The sequence below is a fragment of the Canis lupus genome, chromosome 22 (assembly GCF_011100685.1).
Source record: "Canis lupus familiaris isolate Mischka breed German Shepherd chromosome 22, alternate assembly UU_Cfam_GSD_1.0, whole genome shotgun sequence".
Lineage (NCBI taxonomy): Eukaryota > Metazoa > Chordata > Mammalia > Carnivora > Canidae > Canis > Canis lupus.
In genome coordinates this window covers 27,266,405-27,291,252 of record NC_049243.1, presented here as the reverse complement: position 1 = coordinate 27,291,252, position 24,848 = coordinate 27,266,405, and the positions used below count along the sequence as shown (strand labels likewise).

The 24,848-nt window shown below is 38.3% G+C and overlaps 1 protein-coding gene across 3 annotated transcripts; it reads right to left on the bottom strand.

The window, feature by feature from the left end:
* Positions 1-964: 964 nt before the first annotated feature.
* Positions 965-23,059, bottom strand: KLF5 (Kruppel like factor 5). 3 transcript variants are annotated; one of them, XM_038569731.1, is made up of 4 exons: positions 18,389-18,649; positions 14,983-15,856; positions 13,926-13,985; positions 965-2,750 (listed from the first exon to the last, which is right to left on the bottom strand). In XM_038569731.1, exons 1-4 carry the CDS (start codon positions 18,647-18,649, stop codon positions 2,572-2,574), a joined length of 1,374 nt encoding a protein of 457 aa, XP_038425659.1. In that variant the 3' UTR covers positions 965-2,571. The 3 variants fall into 3 exon arrangements, with proteins under 3 accessions (XP_038425659.1, XP_038425660.1, XP_038425661.1); XM_038569732.1 differs by lacking the exon at positions 18,389-18,649 and adding an exon at positions 22,863-23,059 and having other exon boundaries at positions 2,479-2,750; XM_038569733.1 differs by lacking the exon at positions 18,389-18,649 and adding an exon at positions 16,665-16,803 and having other exon boundaries at positions 2,479-2,750.
* Positions 23,060-24,848: the final 1,789 nt, after the last annotated feature.

Here is a 24,848-nt window from a genome sequence, read left to right as displayed (position 1 = left end):
GTTCAGAGTATTACTATTTTGTAGAACGTCCCTCAGTTGGGCTCTGTCTGGAATGGACTGGGATTACAGGTTTTTAGGAGGAAGACAGCTGAAACAAAGTTCCGTTCTTATCACATCAAATCAAGGGTACTTACATGACTTATCACAGTTGATGTGGACCTTGACAACCTGGCTGAGGGTGTTGGACGGGTTTCTGCACCATAGTTACTTTCCTTCCCCTCTTGGCCATATTGCCTTCTATGCAACATACACTTAAGGAGTGAGGAGTTATGTTAACACCTCTGAGGGTAAAGTATCTGCAAAAATTGCTTGGAATTCTGCAGATTGGTCTCCTCTTTCCTATTTATTCAATCATTGTAGTATGGGCTCATGGGTATTTTGTATTTTGTATTGTAACTCATCCCTACTTTATATTGTTGCTCTGACATACCTCTATCATTGTGAGATTTTGACTTCCTTTCTGGTGGTGTCAGATGCTGAAGGCTTATTTTGTCTATTTCCTAACCCAGTCCTTGAATCGGCCATTTTTTCTAAGAAGCCCCATCCTTTATATTGGAGAATGGTATTAAAAACCAAGCCCTAGGTGTGTGCTTGTTGCTATTGGATTAAAAAACTTTTGGTGATCTTTTACTCTTCTAGAAGGGGGGGGGGGGGGGCGGGGATTAAAAGCCCAATTTGTTCTATTTACCTCCGACAATAACAGTTTTCAGCTAATTATCTTGAAGTTAATGCTGTATGTGTGTAGTGACCAGGAAAGAAAAAAAGCATTCACAAACTATATCTCCCTCTATACTTTTAATCCTATTTTTAAAACAAGTCTCCTTTTTTTGTTTTAAACTAAGTTAGCAATGTGTGAATTGTCTTCCTTATTAACTGCCCTGATAAGACAGATCCTTTTAAATAGTTTTGGGAATGGAATTTGCTGTTTTTTGCTACTGGAGTTGAAGAAGGCAGGCAAAAAACATAAATCTTTTAGGCACTTTTTATTTTCCAAAAAAAATTGTCGTTAATATATAAACATCTCATTCTCTCAAAAAATTCTACAACTATACAGCTGTTTGCTCCATTATTTGCATAGGAAATGACCACAATACAAAAATAAGAGGGGAAAAGAAGCAAAACAGCAACCAATTTATGCTTCGTATGTAGGCCTGTTTCCACGTATAAACATTTTGAAGCCTTACAAAATATTTACACCGTTTGTCATCTATTTACATGTTTTAAGAGCAACTTTTCTAACAAACAAAACTATAATTTATCAAGTTATGAAAATTTTCTAAAAAAACTTACTATATTACCACAAAATAAATAAAGATAAACAATATCTTAAAAACAAAATTAAATTTTCATTTTCAATTAAGACCCCTTTTGGCATTTTGCTTATTTATTCTGCCCTTTGGTTAACAGCATCAACATCACATTACTATCATATTGCATATATGTAGCACTTGCTTCCTTAAGCTTTCAACATGTCATTTATAATTAAAGGCAGACACTGAGTCAGTATTAACAATGCTTAACTAAACTGCACTGTAATTTAGGTAAAATTACTGTGTCTCACTGTATATTACATGCAAAATCCACATAAATTGTCATTTAGCCCACAGTACTGCACGAACAAACATCCCGGTATGCGAAAACTGCATCATAAATTCAACACTGCCACGTGAGAGCTACAAGTCTTTTTATTAAAATGATACTGTGTTTAGCTTATAGTAAGAGGTTTAAATTTTGTGTGTCCTATCTTTAAGCTCCAGTCCACAATTCATATAAAATGTCGTTCATATTTAAAATAAGCAATCCTAGTTTAATCAGTGCATGGAATCTGCTTTTTAAGTTCATTTGAATGATTATTTCTTTCCTCCTAAAGAAATGAATTTGGTGAGGTTTGAAGAGGCATCTTACCACAAATTGTAACTGTAATTGTATTCATGGTTATTTTCAAACAGAATTATTTATGATTTTCCCCCAAAAGAATCTTAGAAAACTTGTAATAAACCTATAAAGCTGATTTGCATATTTACAAAATTTTGAATAGCAAATATAGGCAACTCATATAAAAACAAACAAAAAAACACATTTGTTCAATGGCTATCTGTGAATTGCCAGGTACGCTGTGTACCTCTAAGGAATTATCTAATATTGAAAAAAACTACTTGATGTCAAGTAAAATCTTGACATGCAATCCAGCTCTTCTGTGCCTGCCAACTGACTTGTTTACTAAACACTGTCACATTAAATGATGGTGTTTCGGTAAAGACACTGCAAACACACCCTGCACCCCCACCCCCCTACTCACACTGAGATGTGGCTGCCTGTCAGGAGATGAAATCTGCTTAAGTAAAGCCATATACATTACAGCAAGCATTCCAGATTCTTATAAGGACCAAACACTTTGGTATTCATACAATGTATTCCCTGTTTTCTCAAATATACAAAATATACATTTCCAGTTTTTAGTTTTCTTTTCCTTTTTTTATATATATAGTTAAGTGTGTAGTTTAAAACTTTGCCAAAGGAACCGCAGGACGGCAGGGTGAATTGCATAGGCACGGCAGGCCACAGCGGGGCTCAGTTCTGATGCCTCTTCATGTGCAGGGCCAGGTGGTCGGAGCGGGAGAAGCTGCGGTTGCACACGCCACACTGGAACGGCTTGGCCCCGGTGTGCTTTCGGTAGTGGCGGGTCAGCTCGTCCGAGCGCGCAAACCTCCAGTCACAGCCCTCCCAGGTGCACTTATACGGCTTCTCACCTGTGACAAGGGACCAAGAGGAGGTGAGGTGGCCTGCTAGCAAGACAAACATCACAGACCCTGCCTGAGAAGGGAGATCTTAAAAAAAAATCATGGTCCAGGGGAAGGAGGGTTCATGAATTCCATTATGACCTAAATTTTCTCTAAGAATCTAGTGGAGAGGGATCCCTGGGTGGCGCAGCGGTTTGGCGCCTGCCTTTGGCCCAGGGCGTGATCCTGGAGACCCGGGATCGAATCCCACATCGGGCTCCCGGTGCATGGAGCCTGCTTCTCCCTCTGCCTGTGTCTCTGCCTCTCTCTCTCTTTCTCTCTGTGTGACTATCATAAATAAACAAAAATTAAAAAAAAAAAAAAAGAATCTAGTGGAGAGAGTCATGGTTTCCCTGGTAGCATTCAACCTAATTACAGCAAGAAAAAGGTTTTTGGAGTTCTTTGGAAGAGCAGGAAAACGTTGATTTTGAATGTGCAAGACAAATGGGTGCATTTGTACGTATTGTTCCCATACATGTACACCCATGAAATGACTAGATGAACTTGGGGGACCTGTATCTGCTGTGGAGCACAACTTCACCAACAAACCCAAATTAAATTAGTAAAGGACCAATAAGACAGCCAAAGGAGAACAAAAAAATTCTGAGCCTGCTCAAATCACCAATGCAATGAACTGAATGTACCACAACTGCGATCCTTTACTTCAAACCAAGTCCTAACTAAATGTTTCTAAACTAGCCAGACTAAACTTCACATAAACTAGTTAGCTTGTCTGAACTCGGGGCCTCCAAAATGGATTGATGAATGGGCACTCTTCGAAAGTCACTCCAGCACACACACATTCACACCTTCCTGTTTTTCAGTCAGATTAGAGCAAAACAAGACTAGAAAATATTAAAGTTGGTGTTAAAGCTTTATGCATTTGATATTTAATAAATTCCTCAACCAGATACTGGTAACTTCACTTTACTGAAGAATAATGAAACCACCATAATAATTCTAACATTTGCTGATATATACGTGTATCTGTGCCAAGTACCTGCCAGGCACTGTCCTCCTGAGTGTTTGGGATACGGACAGTCAACAAAAATGCTTGGCCTCATGGAGCTTACATGCATAATACCTGTTTTAAAAGTCTCTAATCATTCAATCTATCTATTCTATTCTACTCTCACAGCACTTTTCATTTTTGTAAATTGACATTTAGGTCACAATCCCAATGCAATTTGTATTATTCTTAATGTTATTTGAAGTTAACTAGTTGCTAATCCTTCAAATTCATTTAATATTGATAATGCAGCCTTAACTCCCAGTTTAAGAATTAACCCTATTTAACTGAGATCATATATTCCCCCTCTAAATAAATCCTCAAACCTGAGAATGTTTCACTGAGCATTAACTAGTAAGTTCCTTTATGTTTCATTTTGTTAGAATTTTCTACGAATTTGTTAGAGTTTTGTGAGATAAATTTGCTCATTAAAGTATTCCTGTGAGCTTACTGCTCAGTTTTATATGGATACCTTTTAAAACTCTGAATAGTCAAATTCCTGAATTCCTTAAAACATGTTTTCTTGTGAAAGAGAAGAGCCTCCGAGTCACTTTGAATACTCTTTACTTCGTACCACAATGAAACCCAACAACCTTTCTGTCTGATTTAGCAGTATCATATTCAGGAAGTTGTAAGATTACTCAACTGAGTCCAAATTTTAAAAGACACTGTCCACATCAACCGAGATTTCTACAGTTTGTGGTTAATATATTTTTGCTGTCCTGATAACTCTGACTTAAAAAAAAAATCCTGTAAGGACAAAGAAAAAAGGGCCAGAATAGCTCTTTGAAATTTGTACCTATTATTTCCCAGGAGATTTTTTTCTTTCAAATTCTACGGTATGCATTCCCAAACCTCCTTTCCTCCCTCCTCTGCCTCTGAACCAAGACAGATACACTTATTTTTTAAATTTCCTTTTTGATTTACATCACTCTATTTTAAAAATGTCAATTATATAATTTTTTTTCTCATTATAAAGTCTTAGAATTTAAGCCTAATACACTCCAATCTTTCAAGTAACATAATAAATCACTTTTCCCTCATTTATATTCACATATTATTTGATACCAGGAGTAAATCTAGCTCTTACTCTTGAAAACGTAAATCAAAGAGAAAAGATGAACTTTTTGCACAAGCATTTGTTTTTTGTTCCTCGTGAAAAATAAATCGCAAAACATCTTGGTTAAATACTACACTGTCAATTAATGGAAAGAGAAAGTTATTTCTGATGTCTGAAGCAAGGAAAAAAATTCCTAAAGTGCTCCAATTTTAAAAGAAATCATTCTAGCCTTTTGCATTTAATAATTAAATAGCAAGAGAACTGAATTTTCAGAGTTTATTTAAGAAACAAGGGACACTAGACTCTTTTTGTTCACTATTTTTATTGGCTATGAAGCAATAAACTGCACCAATATTTTTAAAAGTTTACTTTACTGATTGGTTGAAAAACGGTAGCCATTAAAGTTCCTAAAACATTTGGGGTTTTGCTCTCAATTTATGCACATCTATAGATTGTTCAGCCAAGAATACTACCAGTGTCTGGGACGTTAGTTATGGGGCCAAGTTTTTACTATAAAAGCAAGGACAACTATTCCCCACTTGGGGCAGTTTCTATGGGATTTGTTCAAGTGTCAACACCGCTCAAGTTAAACATCATAGAGGAAGCTGGTACCCAATTTCTGGCCAAATAGTAGATTCGGGCCTTTCTTCCTCAGCCAGAAACACTATGCACAGTACTTCTGGGAAACCAAACTGACTTCCTTTAAGTTATTTCAACAGGATAGAGCTTTCAAAAGTTTAATTGGATTTTTACAGAATCTCTTTCCAATACCACCAATTTAAAATATTTAGTTAAGCTCTTTCAACATCAACTGTATTTTTAAGTTTTCATGCTGTTAATGTGAAACTTTCCAAAGGCAGAAGAAAAAAAAAAATGACAAGTTTGAACAGCATGAAAAACAAGCTTCAACTTTATCTCCAAAAAAAGTATTTTTTTTATTCCACTTTAAAATTAACTAGGAGTATTTTGTGAGGAATCCCTAATCTTAAAAATTGTTCAAGTTATACAGGTTATCAGTACTGGTAAAGCCAATTAATGTATTTCATAAAAATGTTAAAAAGCAAAAGCATTAACAGTAAGAGGGAGCAAGCACAAACATTCATTGAGTACAAACTCTGGAACCAGGTATTTCTGATTTTTTTCACTTAATCCTCACAATAATTCCATGAGTTAGAAGTGAAACAATGAGCTCCAGGTTAAGAATCCGGCCCTGCCACTTGTCCTTAGTGTCCTACTGAAGTTCTCCATTAGCAAACACTCATTCACTGCTTACGAACAACTTAAGAACAAATATTATTCAAATGTATTTAAAGATTCTAAAGCCACTTGAGGTCAGTTATGGAATAGCTTAATGGACTCAGCAGGCCTTAAACTGCAGACAGTGGGAAGCAGAGTGTATACCTTAGCCAGCCTTCAGTGGAGACCCATCTTTCAAGACCAGCAGGATCCAGAAAACTGTTCTGACAATCCCAAATGTCACCCAATGATCCGTTTCCCTCTACCCTAGGCTAAATGAATTTCAGGGGGTAAGCAGAACATGTTTACAATGTATTTGAAATCTTCAGCAATACACTAAAATATTATCTTATTTTTTTCCCTCTGATAAACAGGTAAAAAATGACTTCTGAACCTACCACAACAGAATGGGAGGTTTCTCTGCTCTGCTGAACACATTCAATAGATTCATACCAAGGCCTTTCCCTAGAATGTTCCACATAGGTCCTTCTAACAACAAAAAAATATCATAGATGGAAATATTTCTCAGAATACCTATTTTAGGTAACTTTTTAAAAGTTTATTACAGCAAATTTGCATATCTGATCTCCCTCCTGATAACTAAAAGCCATTTCCATTGTATCTGATAGAGACTAAAAATCATCAGGATTAAAACCAGTATTTAGTAAATGAGAGTGTAACCTGCACTAAATGACCTGGAAAACACACACGTAAGTCTTAATCTTGATTTTCTCCTTTAAAAAAAAAAAAAAAAAAAAGACTTAGTCACTGGCCTCAAAGAACTTAAAATCCATTTCTCATTCTGAGAAAAACAATGCAAACAGTTAAAGTGGAATAAATTATTTCAATAGTTGGTACTAAATCTTAATTCTTAGAACTTAAGTCCTTGAAGTTAAAACGGCTCTTATTTCAGAAGGAAAATTTTTATGTAATTTAGTAATAATTATACTTTTTTCCATTACTAGAGATGGAATTTAGTCTGAAACAATCTCTATATTCTAATAAGAGGTGAAAAATAGGAATCATGGGGAAATATTAAACATCTAAAAAAAAGATAAGGTAGGATGATTTGGGCTCATTAATTCAAATTTTTATATATCTATGCCAGTAATTTTCCATTTAAAAAATCTTTTTATTAAAGCTCATTGTAGCACATCTCCTTCACTTGGAACAGAAGGGTAGGCAGTTCATTTCAAAAATTAGTATTTTTTTATCTGCAAAATGCAACTAATATTTACTAGATATAGTATCACGTCAATAATGTACCCTCTTTCAGGAAACTGATTAATTAAAAGGATATATTAAAATTAAATTTTTTCTTTCTCCCTCCCAATTTGTGGTCAGTTCATATGCTTACCCCTTTCTTTGAAATTTGATTCACCTTAAAACTTCCAGAAAACCTCTGAACAGTCCAGAAGAATTCATTCCACTTCTCTGAATCCCCATCACCATTTAGATTTGTTTTGAACGACTGGTTTACACTTACACATACGTTGCTGTAAAAGGTTCAAATAGATGTGTTTTGTCCCCTTCATTAGTTTTGAAAGTTCCTCAAGGACAGACACTATTTTTTATTCCAGTTGCAAAGCCACACTTCTCATAATGCATCTTTGGAACAATCACATGTTTGGCCAAGTCTGACCAATTCTGACATTTTCATTAATGAAAAGGAGGGAAGGTATAAGAAACAGGAAAGCATCTGGTGTTGTCTACCAGAATGTTTCTTCGCCCACTTGAAGCAAGGCTTTGCCTGGTTCTATTCCACCTAGAATGAGACTAATCTCACTAAATGTATGATTAAGTAGGAATCATGCTTTTAGGACACGTTCAGAATCCATTTAGCATGGAATCCACTTATTATCCATCATATAAAGTTGTATAAGGCTAAATAAACTCTACATAAACAAGTTTTCCTTTACAGAATTGGGAGTAGATTTGATGAAAACCAAGGAGTTCTTAAGCTCCTACTGCTAGCCTAAAACAGCAAAGGGACCTCTGTGGCCAAGGAACAGTGAGCTGACAAATCCAAAGGGGTTACATCTGCAGTCTCCTCCCTGAGCGAATCTGTAGTGTCCTAAGTTTCTGCCATTTCTCCTAAGGGTTCCCGACAAAAAGCATGGAAAAATCCTCGCTCATTAATAGTGTTAATAAAATGCCAATTCTTGAGGCTGACAAAAAGACAACACTCAGATTTGCCTTCTTGGAATAAGAACCCAAACTGAACTTTTTAAAAAACTGGTCAATGAAAGATTTTGCCTCTTCATTTTTAACCAAAACAGAAAAATTCTGTATTTCTAGCACTGAATGAGTATTAGATATTCTTTCCTCTAATTTGCACTTACTGTGGTTACCTCGACAAAGATTTCTCCCAGCTCTTAAAAGGTTTATATTTATAAAGTAGTAAAAAAGAAACATTCTTCTGCCTAGGTACTTTTTACTGAAAGTTACCTAAGATGCACTTCTAAAACAGTAACTCCCCCTAATCAGAGTTAAAGATCCTTGAATATAAATAATACAGGCTGACAGAATAGGAATGCTGCTACACAGATACTTTTACTAAAGTAGGGCATTACTTTGTTTCTAATCTTCCACCAGAAAAAAATGTAGGTCATCAAGTAAACAGCTACTACATTCTATAGAACTAAAAATATCTGCCCAAGTAAAAAATCTTGGGTGATTAAGGTATTGTATTAAAAATGTATACATTCTCTCTACCTTCACAGCTGATTATTTCTATCTCAGCTTCAACAATCCCATTTAATCTGCTTATGAACTACCTTCTCCCACTAGTTTAGAAGGACAAAAGGGAAGAAAAAGATTCTCTTTGGATTCTCCACAAGATCAGTCCAAATGTTTGCTTAATCAAATTATACTTCTTAACCTTCGATAAGCTTTATCATCTCAAAACAATGTTTAATCAATTTCCTATGTAAATGTTTTTCAGATGAAAGAACAAGTCCTAGAAGCAAAGTTTAATTTTCCCAGTGAGTCATTAAAAAGAAATTGTTTTTAAGCTTTCACGCTTGTAAATATCTTTCCAGGGGTCTGAACTAGCAAGTCTCTTAAGTTACTACTTTTCTTACATAAGCTTGAAATGGTCAGTATAGAAAATAGATTTCAAAGCTGCAAATAAAAATAAATTAAGAATTTTAACTAGTAACATCTGACATCACAAGCTAACTGTGATACTTTTTTCTGCATATCTTCAAATATAGACTCAAAAAAATCCACTGGATACTAAGTAATTTCATCCTATACAATTTTCCCACCTCTACCAACAAGAAGGATTACCAGGGTACATACCCATGTACTGATCTCTAGATCCAAACTTATGATCTCCATTAAGGCCATCTACCTACCTACCTACTTATCTGCAGAGGGAGGGAAAGAGACTTACGCTGATTTTAGCTCTAAATAACTTTCCAAGGAAGTGAAATTGTTCATATATATGTGGAAAGCCTTTTGGCTTTAAAGCCTTTAAAGCCTTTTGGTCCCTTCCACAATTCCAAAAAAAAAAGAGGAGTAACTTGTGTTCCAATCATTTTGAATTTTTTAGTGGCAAAGTACCATGAATGAAAATGTAGTGTCAATATTGTTAATATTTTAGATGCAAATCTATACCTAATACATTAAATGGATAATAAGTATAGAACAAAGAACTAGATAGAAAATTATACCTAGTTTTCTATTCAGCTGAGTATCCAAACTGAAACTAAAATCATCTTGAGCAGATTACACATTTTAAAGTATATGTAGTAAACATCTTAATATAAATATCATTAGGAAATAACATGTTCTACATAAGCAAGTAAGACAGATTATGGGAACCTATCCCCTTAAAACCAGGCTTGGGCTAAAAATCTTTCTAAAACTTAACTGTGGAATTCTTTCTTAATTAAACAAAGCACCCCAAACAGCTCATTGCAAAATGCAGCGCTAACAGTATAGTGCTTCCCTGAATCCATTTTGTGCTCCTCTGTTATTGTAGGTTTCCATTTTCTTGTGTGGGGGTGTTTCCAATTGTCCTTTCCTTATCAATCCTTGGCAAGTCACTCTGCGATTCAGAACCATGTAATGGTCTGTGCATACAGTCTCGGTCTAAGGGATCCTTGAGCCAAGTGTGTGTGCTGCTCGGAGACTTTCTCTCTACAGTTGTTCATTTTCTGCCTTGTTCCAGATAGCTGAGACTGATAAATGATCTAAAAATGTTTCCATACTCTAATTTCCCAACCACTTTTGCATATTCTTTAAGGGGTAAGTACATACCCACACATTTGACTAAAATCACTAAGAATTTAAACACCTGTATTGAGTTCACTAGTTTTCAAACTTTCTTTGGAAAGCAAGTACTTTTTTACTAAACCATAAATATCATTTTCAAAGAAATTTCCAAACCCAATGTAAAAGTCCTATTTCATAAGCATACCAAGAAATCAGTAGCAGTGATAAAAAAAATTTTCAATTTCTTGCAAACTTTTCTTTGTATATACAGCCTTAATTTTTTTTTTTCCTATTGCATTTTACCTTTTTTGGTCTCAAGCTTGTGCTTAGAATTACTTTAAATCTTCATTATGAAGTTAAAGTGTATGAGTAGAAACAACTATCCTGCTGATTACAGTAGATTATTCTACTTTATGTGTTTAAAAATGGTGTGGATTTATAAGGGCAAAATAGTTATGTGAATCTTTTCCTTAAAAGGTGCTCACAGCAGCAACTTTTAAATGATGTCAATGGGTACCGCCCATATATACATCAAAAGACCTACACAAATTTCAGTAGAATGTTTGCATTACATGCTTTTAAAAGTGTGATATACCAGCCAATACTGTTGCCTAGAAGTAGCCATAATTATATCTGACCAGAGGCATGATGTATACACACACATTACGAATAACAAACACCCACACGCCAATATAAGGGGTTACCTCTACAGACCTTTAAGTATGTTACTGTTATATATACAGACATGTCTGTAAGTGAAATAGATTTCCTAAAATACAGGAAACGTACATTTCAGGTATTTCGTTTGACCATACAAAGACAGAACTTGGTACAACTTGTATATTCCTTATGAATAAAGGAATCAAAGTGTATGAACTTAGAAAAATGCTAAAGGACTTCTGGTTCAAGAAACTGGTATCTTGTACTTTCATTCTAAATTTTTTGAAAAAGGTCTTGTTTTGGAAAGACTGTTTCCTTATGTTCAATTTGCAAGTCAAGAAGCACTTACTATCTAAAAATCCAGAATAAGCAATTAAATACAACTCAGATGTAGTTTGTTTTAATTGCTTAAATCATTTTTAAAACATAAGGTAACTTGACATTTTAAAGCAATTACAATTATATTCCAAGGAAATGCTAGGGTGGCTTTTCACGTTCTGCCTGCAAAATGGCAATCACTTAAAAAGTAATTTTTGTATCAAATACAAGATCTATCCCATACAGACTGTTTTAAAAATCTCCTAACAAATTGTCCAGGGCAGGGGCAGGAAGGGAGACACAGTAGGGGACCTATATACAAAGCAAAACAAAACAGCTATTAAGTAAGTTATTTAGAAATACCTAGGCCTAAAAGGGAAAAAGGAAAAAAAAAAAAAGAGAATTTTCTGGCTTCAGATACATTCACTAAAAAACAAGCAGCAGGGGAGGGATGCAACTAGAGAGCACAGGTAATTTTAAAAGACATTGTCTAGAAACTAGAAATGAGGAGAAAACAACCTCAATGCTCTATGATTACCCAAGAACGGGTTTAGCCAGATGAACAAGTCGGCTACAAACCCTCCCCAAGGCATTTGAGAGACTATCAAACAAAACTTTATTAAACTGGATTACATAGTCTCATTCAGTAGTCGTCAATGGCCATGCACTTATGATCAGGTGAAAAAGCTGATGCATAGGACCCAAACTAGGCCTGGGTCCTCTTTTTAGTTTGATTTTATTAGTATGAGCACTGTTAAAAACAGCCTGCTATTAAATTTCTTTGCCAGCAGGTCAAATTCCAGAATCCCAGCTATAAGCATTCAGAGCACTAAACCCTGACAGGGGTTGTAAGGCCATTCAGATATGCTCTGACTACATCCCTGCAATAAGCAGTTGATTACAGTGTGATATGCAATTGCACTCTTTTTATTAGGAGACTTTAACCTCATAAAAAAACATGTTCCCTCCTTCCTTTCCTATCTCCCATTTCAAGGACTTTCAAAGAAGAAAAAAACTAGTTAAAATGCTTCAATTTTATTTCCATTCCCATTAGTCAAAATTCAGGTAAAAGCCCAATTTCAATGTTTCTTTCTCTAATAGAATATTAATTCTATAACTGGCTATTTTAGTATTTCTATATGGAATATTTTCTTGGCCATCATGTGCATTTTGAAAACTTTAGACGGAGTTTACTATATATACTTAATGGTTGTTTAACTGTAAATATAATGCCTACTTTGAGCTGCTTATGTAGGATCTTGCGTTTCATATAATCACTTTGTCTATATCTAAAAACTTCAGGCCAAAACCATCCATTCATTTTAATACATGAGCTGTCTTTTCTTTAAAAGCAGTTTCTCAGAAAGTCCTGGAATCTACCACTGTCACCAGCACTATTTAGATTTTAATAAGTAGTGTTTATCACTGAGATATCAAGTAATACTTCCTTACATGCATACAAAATGTCTGCAGCCATATTCCTCCTAGTGTTCTATCTCAGCACTGACCTTTGTTCAAAGGCTTTTACTTTTTAATGCAGCAGTTAGAGATAACTACTTCATTTATCAAAACTCAATTTCCATAGTAACATCTAGCCTGGGGAGATTCAAGTCCTCACACTAATCCAACAACCCATTCAAAGGAACTGTTGAATACTTTGGTTTCCATAGCAATGATGGAATAAAACATTTTGCTAGGTCATTGCTTTTATTAGCAAACTTATTCTTTGAACTTTAGGTAAGGCTGAATTTACTGAGAGAGAAAAAAACACAATCATTTTGTGTAAGTTCTTTCCTTTAGGGCTGGTCTTTTAAGAAAATCCCAAATAGTAACCATCTATATATTTTGAAAATATTTTGGGTGTTTGGGAGCTTTTTAAGCATGCCATGTGGTTTTGTCCTAAAATGGTTTCAAATATATATTTTTAAAATTAAAAAGCATTTAAAAGTGAATGTACAGACCTGACAAAATAAACATTTGTAAAATTAAAGTGACTCTACCTAAAAGCACATTCTAAACAAAGATGAAATGTAAACTAGAATGAAGATAGTCTCAAATACGTCAAAATCTGGGCTGGCACAGGGTATAGAGTAACTTTTAAACCACAACCCCATCTTTGCCTGATTTAATACTCTGCAATTTCGTCCCTACCTTTCATCAGCCACATAAAACATGCTAAATAGAGATGTTAGGTTAAAGGTAAAATTAAAGATAATGTATTAAGCAGTCATGCTTTACATGCTAAATGGAAAAGTTTTAGCATTTAATATACCTTACAGCAGCCAAGGGATTTGTTATGGAAGGAAAAAAATGAGTTACATTTTTATATTCCTTCAAGATAGGAATTGCAGTGCCATTAAAGTTTTAAAATCCATTAGTAAACATTGTTGTTTACGTTTTTGGGTAATTCATTCTATGTGAGGTGACAGGGCAAGGCCTTGGTAAGGGAACATCAGCCTTCCTGGAACCAGACTTTTTCGTTGAACTGCATTTTGAGCCAAGCCAGTGCTGAAAAGGTAGGCCATTAAAAAATAAAGGTTGACAGAAGAAAGAAGAGATCAAACACGTGTTGGCTTTTAAAAGGATGAATACCACTTACACTATTTACACAACTCACAGAATTAACAAGAAAATTACATACCAGTATGAGTCCTCAGGTGAGCTTTTAAATGAGAAGACTTTGTATAAACTTTTGTGCAGCCTGAAATAATGGAGAGGAAGAACAGCTTGTCATTTTGGAGATCCTTTTGAAATCTTTACATTTGATGATTCAGTGTTTAAAATCTGGCTCTAAAGAAGAAATCTCTCATGCTAGTGAGATATTTATTTGAAGCGTCAGTTTTAAAGACTGCTCCCCTGTTACCTTATTAAAGGTATAAAGTGATTTACTTTATGTACCACTTTAGCAGAAAAAGCAGATAAACAAGCTACAAATGGAAAATGTATGTTTATATTCCAGTAGGTGCTTTATACTAGTAACATACTTCAGTGATTTAAAAACTTTTAATGGCTCTCGAGCTGACAGTGTTAAACCATTATCCAAGATGACTGCAATTTTCTGTGCTACTACATTTGTTTTTTCATTTAGTATATCACGCTGTATCAATTACATCCTGTATTAATCATAAACTAGCTTATGCCAGCAGCTTGTAGACTAAGTCATCACCATCATCAATTTAGATTTTGAGCCGCATCTCACTGAAGAATGAACATATGTTCATACGCCATCACAACTATCCTTAAATCTATTCTGTACACAGTCTTGTAACCCACCATCATGAAAGCAGCCTACTCAATCCCCATTTCATTACCACACCTTATTTTCCCTACCTTACCTTATCTCTTTTCAGGGCACTCAATTTAGAATTAAGACGCCAATTTAGGTGTTTAAGTAACTCTGACATAACTCAAAATTTGAATTTACATGCTACATTAAAAATAAAGAAGTCCAAGGTAACTTTTTTCCAGTATATTCTAGCCATTTTTTAAATACATACAACCATAATAGACAAACACAAAGTTATATCCCAGGGTACAGTACAGAGACTGAGATATGAAAAGGACAAAGTGGGTGATTTTTTTCATTGTCAAGTACCACTTTCCTATGCAAACTGAAAACCTGGTTTAAAAAGGTATGTGCACACACACACAGACACTAAATACAGGTACTGATGCTTTAACCGGGTTATATCACGTACCAGGGTAATCGCAGTAGTGGATGCGTCGTTTCTCCAAATCGGGGTTACTCCTTCTATTGTATCTGACAGGCTGGATGCTTTGTGAATTAACTGGCAGGGTGGCAGGTAAATTTGGATTGTGAATTGCCAGTTTGGAAGCAATTGTAGCAGCATAGGATGGAGGTGGGGTCAAATTCTGGAGCATCTCTGCTTGTCTATCTGGACTTCCCGGCTCTGAGCTTGGTGGTGACGGGGGAAAGTAAGTGGCCTGCTGTGGAAGAAACTGACTTGGCATTGTGTATGTGCAAGGGGGCATGCCCTGGAACTGTTTCATTGCAGTCTGCGGAACAGCAGAGGTGTGTGTGTTAAGGCCCGCCATGGCGGCGGACATAGAGACATTAAGAGTGTCCATCACTGCTGTCTGGTTTGTAGAACTGGGCATATCTAGATCCGGTGTGTTCAGCAGCTGGTACAGGTGGCCCTGCTGGGGAGGGACAGAAAGATGAAGATCTGGTGTAGGAAGTTCTTGTTTGATGAAAATATTGTTCACCTCTGGAGCTGCGGTCTGGTGTGAGCTGAATATACTGGTGAACTCGGGGAGGGCCTGGGTCGGGGCCGGAGGAGGGGCTGTCGTTTCACTCTGGTGGCTGAAAATGGTAACAGGTTCTGTCTTGATGTGTGTTACGCACGGTCTCTGGGATTTGTAGAGGCCAGTTCTCAGGTGAGTGATGTCAGGGAGGAAGACGTTCATGTTGATACTGTAAGGTAACCCTTCACTGTCAGTGAAGAACTGGTCTACGACTGAGGCACTGTCTCGTCTATACTTTTTATGCTCTGGAATCATTGAAACTGGAGGAAGCTGAGGTGTCAGATACTTCTCCATTTCACATCTTGTCTAAAAAAGAAGAGATACAAACATGCATAATCCACCCAATTCATCAGCTGAGTAAAGACAAACTTACTAAAAATTCCCCCAGCGATACCTGTGAGAAGTACTAGGGCAAGCTCCTTTCAAGCGTCGCTTATAAACGTATCAGGTTTATTTGTCCATTGTGTAATAACTGGTTTACCAAAACCCTTATGAAACTCTCTATAACGTGTATTTGGTAAAATCGCTCCCACAATCAGCCCCGGACAAAAAGTTTAACAGGCAAATCAAGAAAAAAAAAAAAAAAAAAGCAGCAGCAGCAGAAAGAAAGGATTAGAATTCCTTTCTAATCGATAACAAAGTGTATTTTTATAACTCACATACAAAAGCAGGATTCCCTACCCCATTACAGTTGAGTTTTCAACTTAAATACAGTATCGTACTACTACTGCCGAACCTCCTCAATTCTGCTCGTGCCATATTTATGTTAATACAGGTATGTTTAAACAAACAAAACCTAAGCAAAACAACCTTAAAAATAATATTGCGAAGTTCTGTTTTAGGGTTTCTTTCTGTTTGTTTGCCCAGGTAGATATTGTTGAAGTATCTAATATAACATATTCCTTGGCTATTTCAGTGCCTTTTCTCATGTACAGGTCACTGGAAACTTAAAATACAACCTCTTGAGCAGAACAGTATCCACTCAAAGAACAGAACAACTTCACTTTCAACATTTGATCTAAATGTTGATTTTAATCAGCAGATTCTGTAATTGGTTAATATGATAATGAAATGTTCCTATTCATATCCCTATCTAAAACAGATCTTTAATTACCTAGGGGAAAATCACTCCCTTGGTAGAGTGGTGCTAAGGAGTCCGTGGGTGGGGAGAGGCTGCTGTATCCCTAGCACAGTCATCAGCAAAACATTTACCATGTCCTTCTCAGTGGCCCAATGCTACATTCCCCCTTACTCTGTAAAAAAAAAAAAAAAAAAAAAAGCTCAATCATCCCTTAGCCTCTTGGTGTCTCTTAACCAGAAGTGACCAACCTGAAATAACCAAATCGTTCTCAAGTGGGGATTTTTTTTTTTTTTAACACAACGATCCAGAGCTTGTAACTAGTCACCCTCCGTCTTTTTTTTTTTCTTTTTACAAACTCTTCTATGCCAGTACATAAACTAGCACATAAACATAAACTTAATATTTATTTTTTTAACGTCGAAAAGTAAATTTTCAGAGCAAAGCAGAGCCCACCCCACCCCCATGAAATGGCTCATGCACCTATTAATCGTGGTGGCATCCTAACTGGTGAATAATACACTTTTTTTTTTTTTTTTGCTATCACTTCATTTCAAAAGCGTTTCGTATCAGACCTCGTACCATTCGCTGTGGATGTTAAGACAGGGCTTCCCAGATAGACACGATTTAAAAATAAAAACTAACGCTCGGGCCCTGTGAGTCACACCTCTGACAAATGCCCCTGCCCTCTCCGGGCACCACGAGGCCCGCAGACCCCGCGGCGGCGCAGGGGCCGCACCAAGGGGCCGTGAAACGAAGCGTCTCGAAATAAACCCAACTAAAACCCTTCCGTGCGCTTCGCTCCCGTGGTGGTTAGTGGTTTCTGCTTTTAGCTCTTCCAGCTGTTTGCATGTGGGTATGTTTCCAATTTTTTTTTTTCCTTGGGACAGGCTAAAAGTCCCGGGAAGTTTTTTTTTTTTTTTTTTTTTTTTTTTTTTCCAGGGCTATATGACTCCCTGCGTGGGCGAAAGAAACAGGCGGCTGCTCTAATTCGGCTGCCGGGCAAGTGTAAAGAGCCAACTGCCAGCTTTCAACGCGGCTCCGGGAGGAAATTTACGCGCACATGAAGAAAACAACACCCCCGGTCCTTTTTCTGGGTCTTGGCTTTTTAAGGAAAAACACACACACACACACAGACACGCCGCTCCGGTACCACCGCAGCTCCCCCAGCTCTCGGTTCCCCAAGGCAGCCCCGAGATCGCGTCTAGAGCAGCCTGAGCCCCGAGATACGAAAGTAGCACCCGAGGCGCCTCCCGCCGGCACCCGGGCTGCGATTCCACCTGACCCGAGCCTACGAGGGGGATCCTCCGTGGGGTGGGGGTGGGGGTGGGGGTGGGGGTGGGGGTCGGGGTGCATCAGGGGAGAGCCGGGATTTAGACGGACGCTGGACGTGAGGCACGAGGGGCAACGCCAAGGTGCGTGTGAGCCCCCGCTCCGCTCGAACCTCTCCCCGGACGGGCCCATCGGGGCGGCTCCGGCCGGGACGCCCCCCCCCTTCCGGTCCCCCGACTTTCTCGCTGCTGCCTGCGAGCGCCCAGGCCGGCAGGGCCGGGAGGGGAGGGGAGGGGAGGGGAGGGGAGGGGAGGGGAGGGGAGGGGCCGCCCCCCGCCCCCCAGCGCCCCGACGCACGCCCCAGCTTGGAGCGGCCCCTGTCGCCCGCGCGTCGCAGCGGCGGGACACGCCCGAGCTCCGGGAGGGGGGCGGAGGGACGGACCGACGGAGGGAGGGAGGGAGGGAGGGAGGGGAGCGCCTCTTCCTACCTGGACCAGCTCCTCCGGGGGCAGCCGCGGGCCCGCGGCGGGCGGCGGCGCCGGCTGCGGCGGCTGCGGGGGCGCGGGCTGCGCCTGCGGGTGGTGGTGCGGGTGCTTCAGCTCCTCGCCCGGGAAGAGCGCCGCGTCGCGGGCCGGGTTCGCGGCGCCCAGCACGGGCTTGAGCTGCGCGAACACGGGCTCGTCCTGCGGGGCCGGCGGCTGGGGCACGGGTCCCAGGCGGGCGCTCATCGTCAGCACCCGCGTGGCCATTGGCACTCGCGGGGGGCGGGGGGCGGGGGCCGGCGGCTCCGGGCGCGGGTCGGGCGCGCTTCCCACCTCGCCCACGCCGACGCGGGCCGGCGAGCTCGGCGCGGGGCCGCGGGCGGAGAAGGGGACGCTCCGGGCGGGCGGACCCCCTCAGCCAACAGCCGGCGCGGTCTTCGAAGGCGCGCACGAGAAGCAAAACTCTTCCGCTCCGCCACGCGCAAACGCCAACGTCTCCGCGGCGGCCACTTTCTCCCGCCCCGCCCCGCCCCGCCGCGCCGCGCCGCGCTCTCTCACTCGCCGGAGCCCGCTCCCGCCACCGCCGGTCTCCGCGAGCGAGCTGCGAGCGCGCGTACCTGCCCCGCGACTACTGACACTTGACGCCCGCCTCTATTTTACCCAACTCCGGGTGGGCGGGGCCCGCCGGCCTGACTGGCAGCGCCGCAGCGAATCCCGGTGCCCCGAGGCCGGCCGGGCCGGAGGGCGCAGCCTATGAGGAGGGAGAGGCTCACGCGGGCCCCGCCCCCGCCGCGCTGACCCGCCCCCTCGGGCCACGAGCTTTCGCGCGCAGGGCGGCCGCGCAGTTTGTACACAACTTCTCTGACAGATTGGGCTGCCGGAGCCGGGGGCGGAGGAAAGGAGAGGCGCGGGTGGAATCTAGGAAGAGAGGGAATCGGGGTGGAGACGTGGAGGGAGATCTCTCCAACTGTTCTCCGCCAGGGCTAGGGAGAAAAAACAAGAGGTTTGCACGTCTTAGGTGTTGTGCAAGGGACCTGAGACTCCAAAGCCGAGAAGCCCGGCAGGCAGCGAGGTGGGGGCGCCGAGGGTTCGAGGGGCTTCTCTCAGGAGCGTGTATTTTTAAATATACAAAATGTACTTTTCTTTAGCGGAGAACTAGGGGCGGTGTGATAAGCAAATTTAAAAACAGCTCTTGTGTCTGTGTGTCTTCAGCAGTGAACGTGTCCATCTGGAAGGTCCTGAATAAAAGGTTTAATGGCCAATAGATTTTTTTTTTTTTTTTAAGTCCTGGCATAGGAGCTTGTTTTCCCCTACACTATGTAAATGGCTGGAAAGAAGGTTTCACACCCAATTTCTACCTCGTATCTGTATGGGGAGGAGGAGGATGGGAATATGGGGATATGAATTTTGAAGTTTTTGATATTTACAACTTTTGATTCTAGCCGAAGCCTGGAATCTAATTTAAGCCCTAACGACTAGTTCCAATGTATTTAAATAGAGATTACATCTTTGACTTGTTTTTGCTAGCACTGTATGTTCAAAAAAAAAAAAAAAATGGAGCTCAATATTTACAAAACAGAAACGTGGCACATTTACCTGACACTGGGGCACCTTTTCCTACGAAAAGACAACCAAAGGAGCCTTAGACGCTCAGCCGCTCTGAAAACTGGGAATCCAAATTTGTAGGAAAGTAATAGTCCAATATATTACCATCCATTAACTACATTATAATGGGAAGGTGCAGTTTTGCCATCAATCACCTAAGGAAAACACTTCCCTAATCCTTAATGTTCTTGTATACGATTTTATCTGGCTTATTGAGAAGCCGGAATAATAAACTGCAATAAAAATGCCTGGTATATTACTACATATGTATATATGTTGACAGCACACTATACTATTAGACAATTTTACATATACAACAGCCTACTCATCACTTCACAGTAAAACATCTTTAAAAAAAAAAAAAAGGGAGTTCTTAGAAAAAATGTTCACTTCAAAGAGATGGACCTATTAAAAGAATGGATCTTATTTCAGTGTGTAGATTTAAAAAAATAATATACACATGAAATATTAGAGGTATTTACTATTAGGAAACAAAACTGTGCTGTAAATTTTTTTTTTCTCTTTTCCTTTTTGTTAAAAAGTGATTCATCTTTATGGCTGTGATCACTCTTTTCAGAGAATAGTTGACGACTACCTTCATGTTACCAAAGTAGTATTTAATAAGAGTCTTTGCAAATTTTTTTCTGACAGTTCTATAGTATCCACCTCCACCTTTAAGAAGCTGTCCTGATTTTCGCTAAGATTGAACCCAAGTATTGGGTTTGAACCCAAGGAATTAATTAATTAAATAACTTAGATTATAGAATTGGTATGGGATTTAATATTCCTTTTTTAAAAACTGAACTTTGACAGATTTTAGTTTTAACACTGATAACATGATCAAAACTCAATGTGATATAGATTACTCTCAATAGAACATTTATGTTCTTTTTAACTTAGGTTTAATATAATCTAGTATCTATTTATATTTTAATTTGCCTTCTTTTTTATCTTTCTTTTATCAGAGCATCAGCGGCCTGTTGTTTCAACCTAAGTTTTCACTACCATAAAATCCAGTTATTTTACTGGAAATATTTCTGTATGTCACACCACTCTTTAACATGCTTTCACTGACAAATCCTTTCCCAATAGCAAAACAAAACGAAACCCAACTATATGATAAGTTTTTAATAAAACACTTGTATAAATCCTGTTAATTTTGCTCACATTTCCATTTTTTGTAATGAATAAAGATATGAACCTAGCTACGGTTGGGCTTACAATATATTTATATTAGAAAAGTTGAATTCAGTCTTTTTTTATTCTAATATAGTAGCATTTATTTAAATTTCATTTCTAATATAAGGATTCATAAAATAGGGCTGTCACTTTTAAGTAATGGTTTCTCTGAAACGCCCAGCTCTGCAATCTCACAGAAAATAACTAGCTTAGCACTGTACAATAGTACGGAAATTGGAAAGTAATCCTTTTCTGAGACATTTGCCATGCGATTCTGAACACAGAAAGAACATGTTCAACCAAGCTTACTTGCTGTTAACACACGTGCTACAGCGGCAAACCTGATTCATCGACTTAGCAAAAAGGGTTAAAACTTGATAAATATTTTTCAAATGTTCCAGGTTCTACATTGGCATGATGCCAGACAGGGTGAATGGACAGATCCTCAATTACTTTGAACTTTCTAGTTCTTTGCATTCCTTCCTGCTTAGTAGTGCTGTACCATTAGGGAAGATAGGAGAAAACAAAAAACAAATGTCAGGTTTCAGAAATCAATTAGTGGCCTGGCAGTGGTATGTTAACTGAACTGTGCCAAAAGAGAGAATTCTGAGGGAAAGGAATAAAGTTGAGTAGTCAAGTTAGGTAGGAGGGTAAGCGTAGAAGCACTGTGCATGCTTAAGTCCTTAGTCACTGGGCAACACAGATTTAGTCTTAGAATAAACCATAAGTGTCACTATCTTTACGGGAATAAATACGCCTGAATGTGTGGGGGCTGAACAGGCATTCAGGGATGGGGGGGCAGGGAGGAGGCTTAAAGGGGGCAGTGGAAAAAAAAATGAATAGCTTCTGAATGATGAGATGAGACAAATATGAAGCTATCACTCGGGCAATGTTCACAGGAAGACTCGGCAAGAGAAGTATCTGTATTCAGTTGTTCGGCCAAAATATCAGGGAGAGCTTGAAATTAAGACGATTTTAGACAACATGTTATTCACTTTGGAAAATATTCATGGAATATTCCATTTCTGTAAAGTCAGAATCAAATTACCAGAGTGATATTGGACTATAGAAAAAGCCCAAGAATGAGTAAAAATAATTTTTTATAAGGGAGTACTCTTCCCTAGGGTAAGATGATTCAATTTAAAATGACTTTCTTGATATTAACTGATTGCCTACCTAGTGTTAGAATTTGTATCAATAGAAACCTAAAAAACATAATTCTTGTGCTCTAAAACGTTTCACATTTTTATTATTTTAATGTTTTCATTAATGGCGACTGCTTTAAGCTACACTTCAAATTAAAAAAATTTGAGAAAAGAACACAATACATAGAAATGGAGATTAGTTAAAATTCCAATCATTTTGACTCAAAGGTTAACAGACATGAGAAAAGATGTCCTTTTCATCCCTTTTTGTGGAAAAAATATCTAATTTAAATAGGATTAATATACCTCTTTTTTGTAACAGTTAAAATACTGTTGTAAGAAAAATCGTTAATACCCTATTTTTGTACCATCTCCCCCCTCCAGTTCTTAAGAAATTAAATTTTACATTAAGTTTGGATTTAAATGTGTTCTTCATGAAATATCTCATAAAACTCTCAATGATAGCTTATTCCTAAATGTTATATAATTTATCTAATCTATTTTTAAAACTTTAGTAATAGACAAAAAAAAATAAAATAACAGAATTTTACCTTTTTGGGAGGACTGGGAGAGCTCTTTCCACCCTGTTAGTAAAATAAGCAGACAAAAATGACATAAATATAATGCCTTGAACCAAGTTACAGGCCAGGCATACTGTAGCTTAAGCTGTACAGTATTTGAATTCTGACTCTAAACATGATAGGAAAGGTTAGAGAAAATCCTGAACTGAAGCAGTTATACCAAACAATCTTTTAGAACACTAAGGAGGCTACCTCACCAGGCCACATCATCATCACAATGAGCAGTGCTTTGAGCCAATTGCTGTTCCTGTGATGACAAAAGCACTAATGGTCGTAGGGTGTGGGGCATGCACAGTGAATGCTCAAATGAACTGCACAGGGGTCACAAGGGAAGACCCTTCTGGAGGTTAATTTGTAAAGGAAATGTGTAAAAGTAGTGCTAAGACCAAAGCTGGCTCTTCTGCTGTAACTTCTATCCATGAGTGATGCTTGTGTAAACTTGTATAACTTTTAAGGAGGACAATTTGACAATAAGTATGAAGAAGGCTAAAAATAGAAAAAACCGTGGGGCTGTTGGCTAGTTCGGTCAGTAGAGCATGTGGCCATTGATCTTGGGGTTGTGATTTTTAAGCCCTACCCTGGGAGTACTTTTAAAAAATACAAAATATCAAATAAAAAGACTTTTTAAAATGGAAATGATCTTTAAGATGATAGGTAATTCCTTCTCTAGGAAATATATATATATATGTTTATATATATATATATAATCAAATAAAATTAGAGATATCCCAAGTGACCAACAACAGAATAGCTGAATAATATATCTATACTATGGCTACTTTTCTGCCATCAGAAATCACATTTTAAAACATATTAAGTCACATGGGAAAGTACTCATGATATATCAAGTAAAAAAGTTAAAGAGGTTTTATAAATACACACATACATAGAGACGAAAAGAAAATACAGAACATATGTTTTTGGTAGCTACAATGTGATGGTCAAATGGCTGGTAGGTTTTCATTGTTTTTCAATATTTTCTAAATTTTCCATAATTTCCATGTGTTCCATTTATAATGAGAATAAATGTTTTCAATAAAAAAGTAAGTAAACATTGTCTTTACACAGTTAAGAGTTCATTGGGACTGTAGGTAATGATCACATGATTTTCCATTTGCAGGGCACCTGGCTGGCTCAGTCGGTAGAGCACATGACTATTGATCTTAGGGTTGTGAGTTTGAACTCTGCGTTAGGGGTAGAGATCACTCAAAAAATTTTAAGACAGCACAAACACAAAAATTTTAAAAAAATTTTTTAAATCCTTAAAAAAATGATTTTCCATTTGAAAGCCAACATATATAAAGCCACAACGTGCGACCACCCTGTGCTATGAAAATATGTACATTTTCTTAACCAAACTGCTAGATTTTCAAGATTCACTGCAGAATAAATAAGCTGAAGAGAGATTACAAGGTTTGAAGTTGGAAAGGAACAACCTGTGGAGAATATATGAAATACAAATATAAATATATTTTATTTCCTATGTGATCAGTAAGACTTCTTATACAGTGATTTTTACTCAAAGTTATTTTGGGTATCTCATTTTATTTTCTTTGTTTTCCTCTATTAAAGCTTATTTACAGTATTTTGACAAAGTATAGACTCTTAATAGATAGATAAAATTTATACACATCTTTATAGAGCTGTTTGTGTTGTTTGGTTTTTTAAATTCTAAAATATTCATAGAGGAGATATAGAATGAAATAGTTTTTTTTTTTAAATAGTTTCTTAATGAGATGTTTATACTACTACCTTCTGCCTTGTTCTCCTTCTTAGCACCCAAAGTTGTTCAAAATAATTCCCATGTGGCTACCTGGGTGACTCAGTTAATTAAGTGCTGGATTCTTGGTTTTGGCTCAGGTTGTGATCTCAGGTTCCTAGGATCAAGCCCCGTATCATTGGGCTCTGTGCTCAGTGGGGAGTCTGCTGGAGATTCTCTCCCTCTCCCTCTGCCCT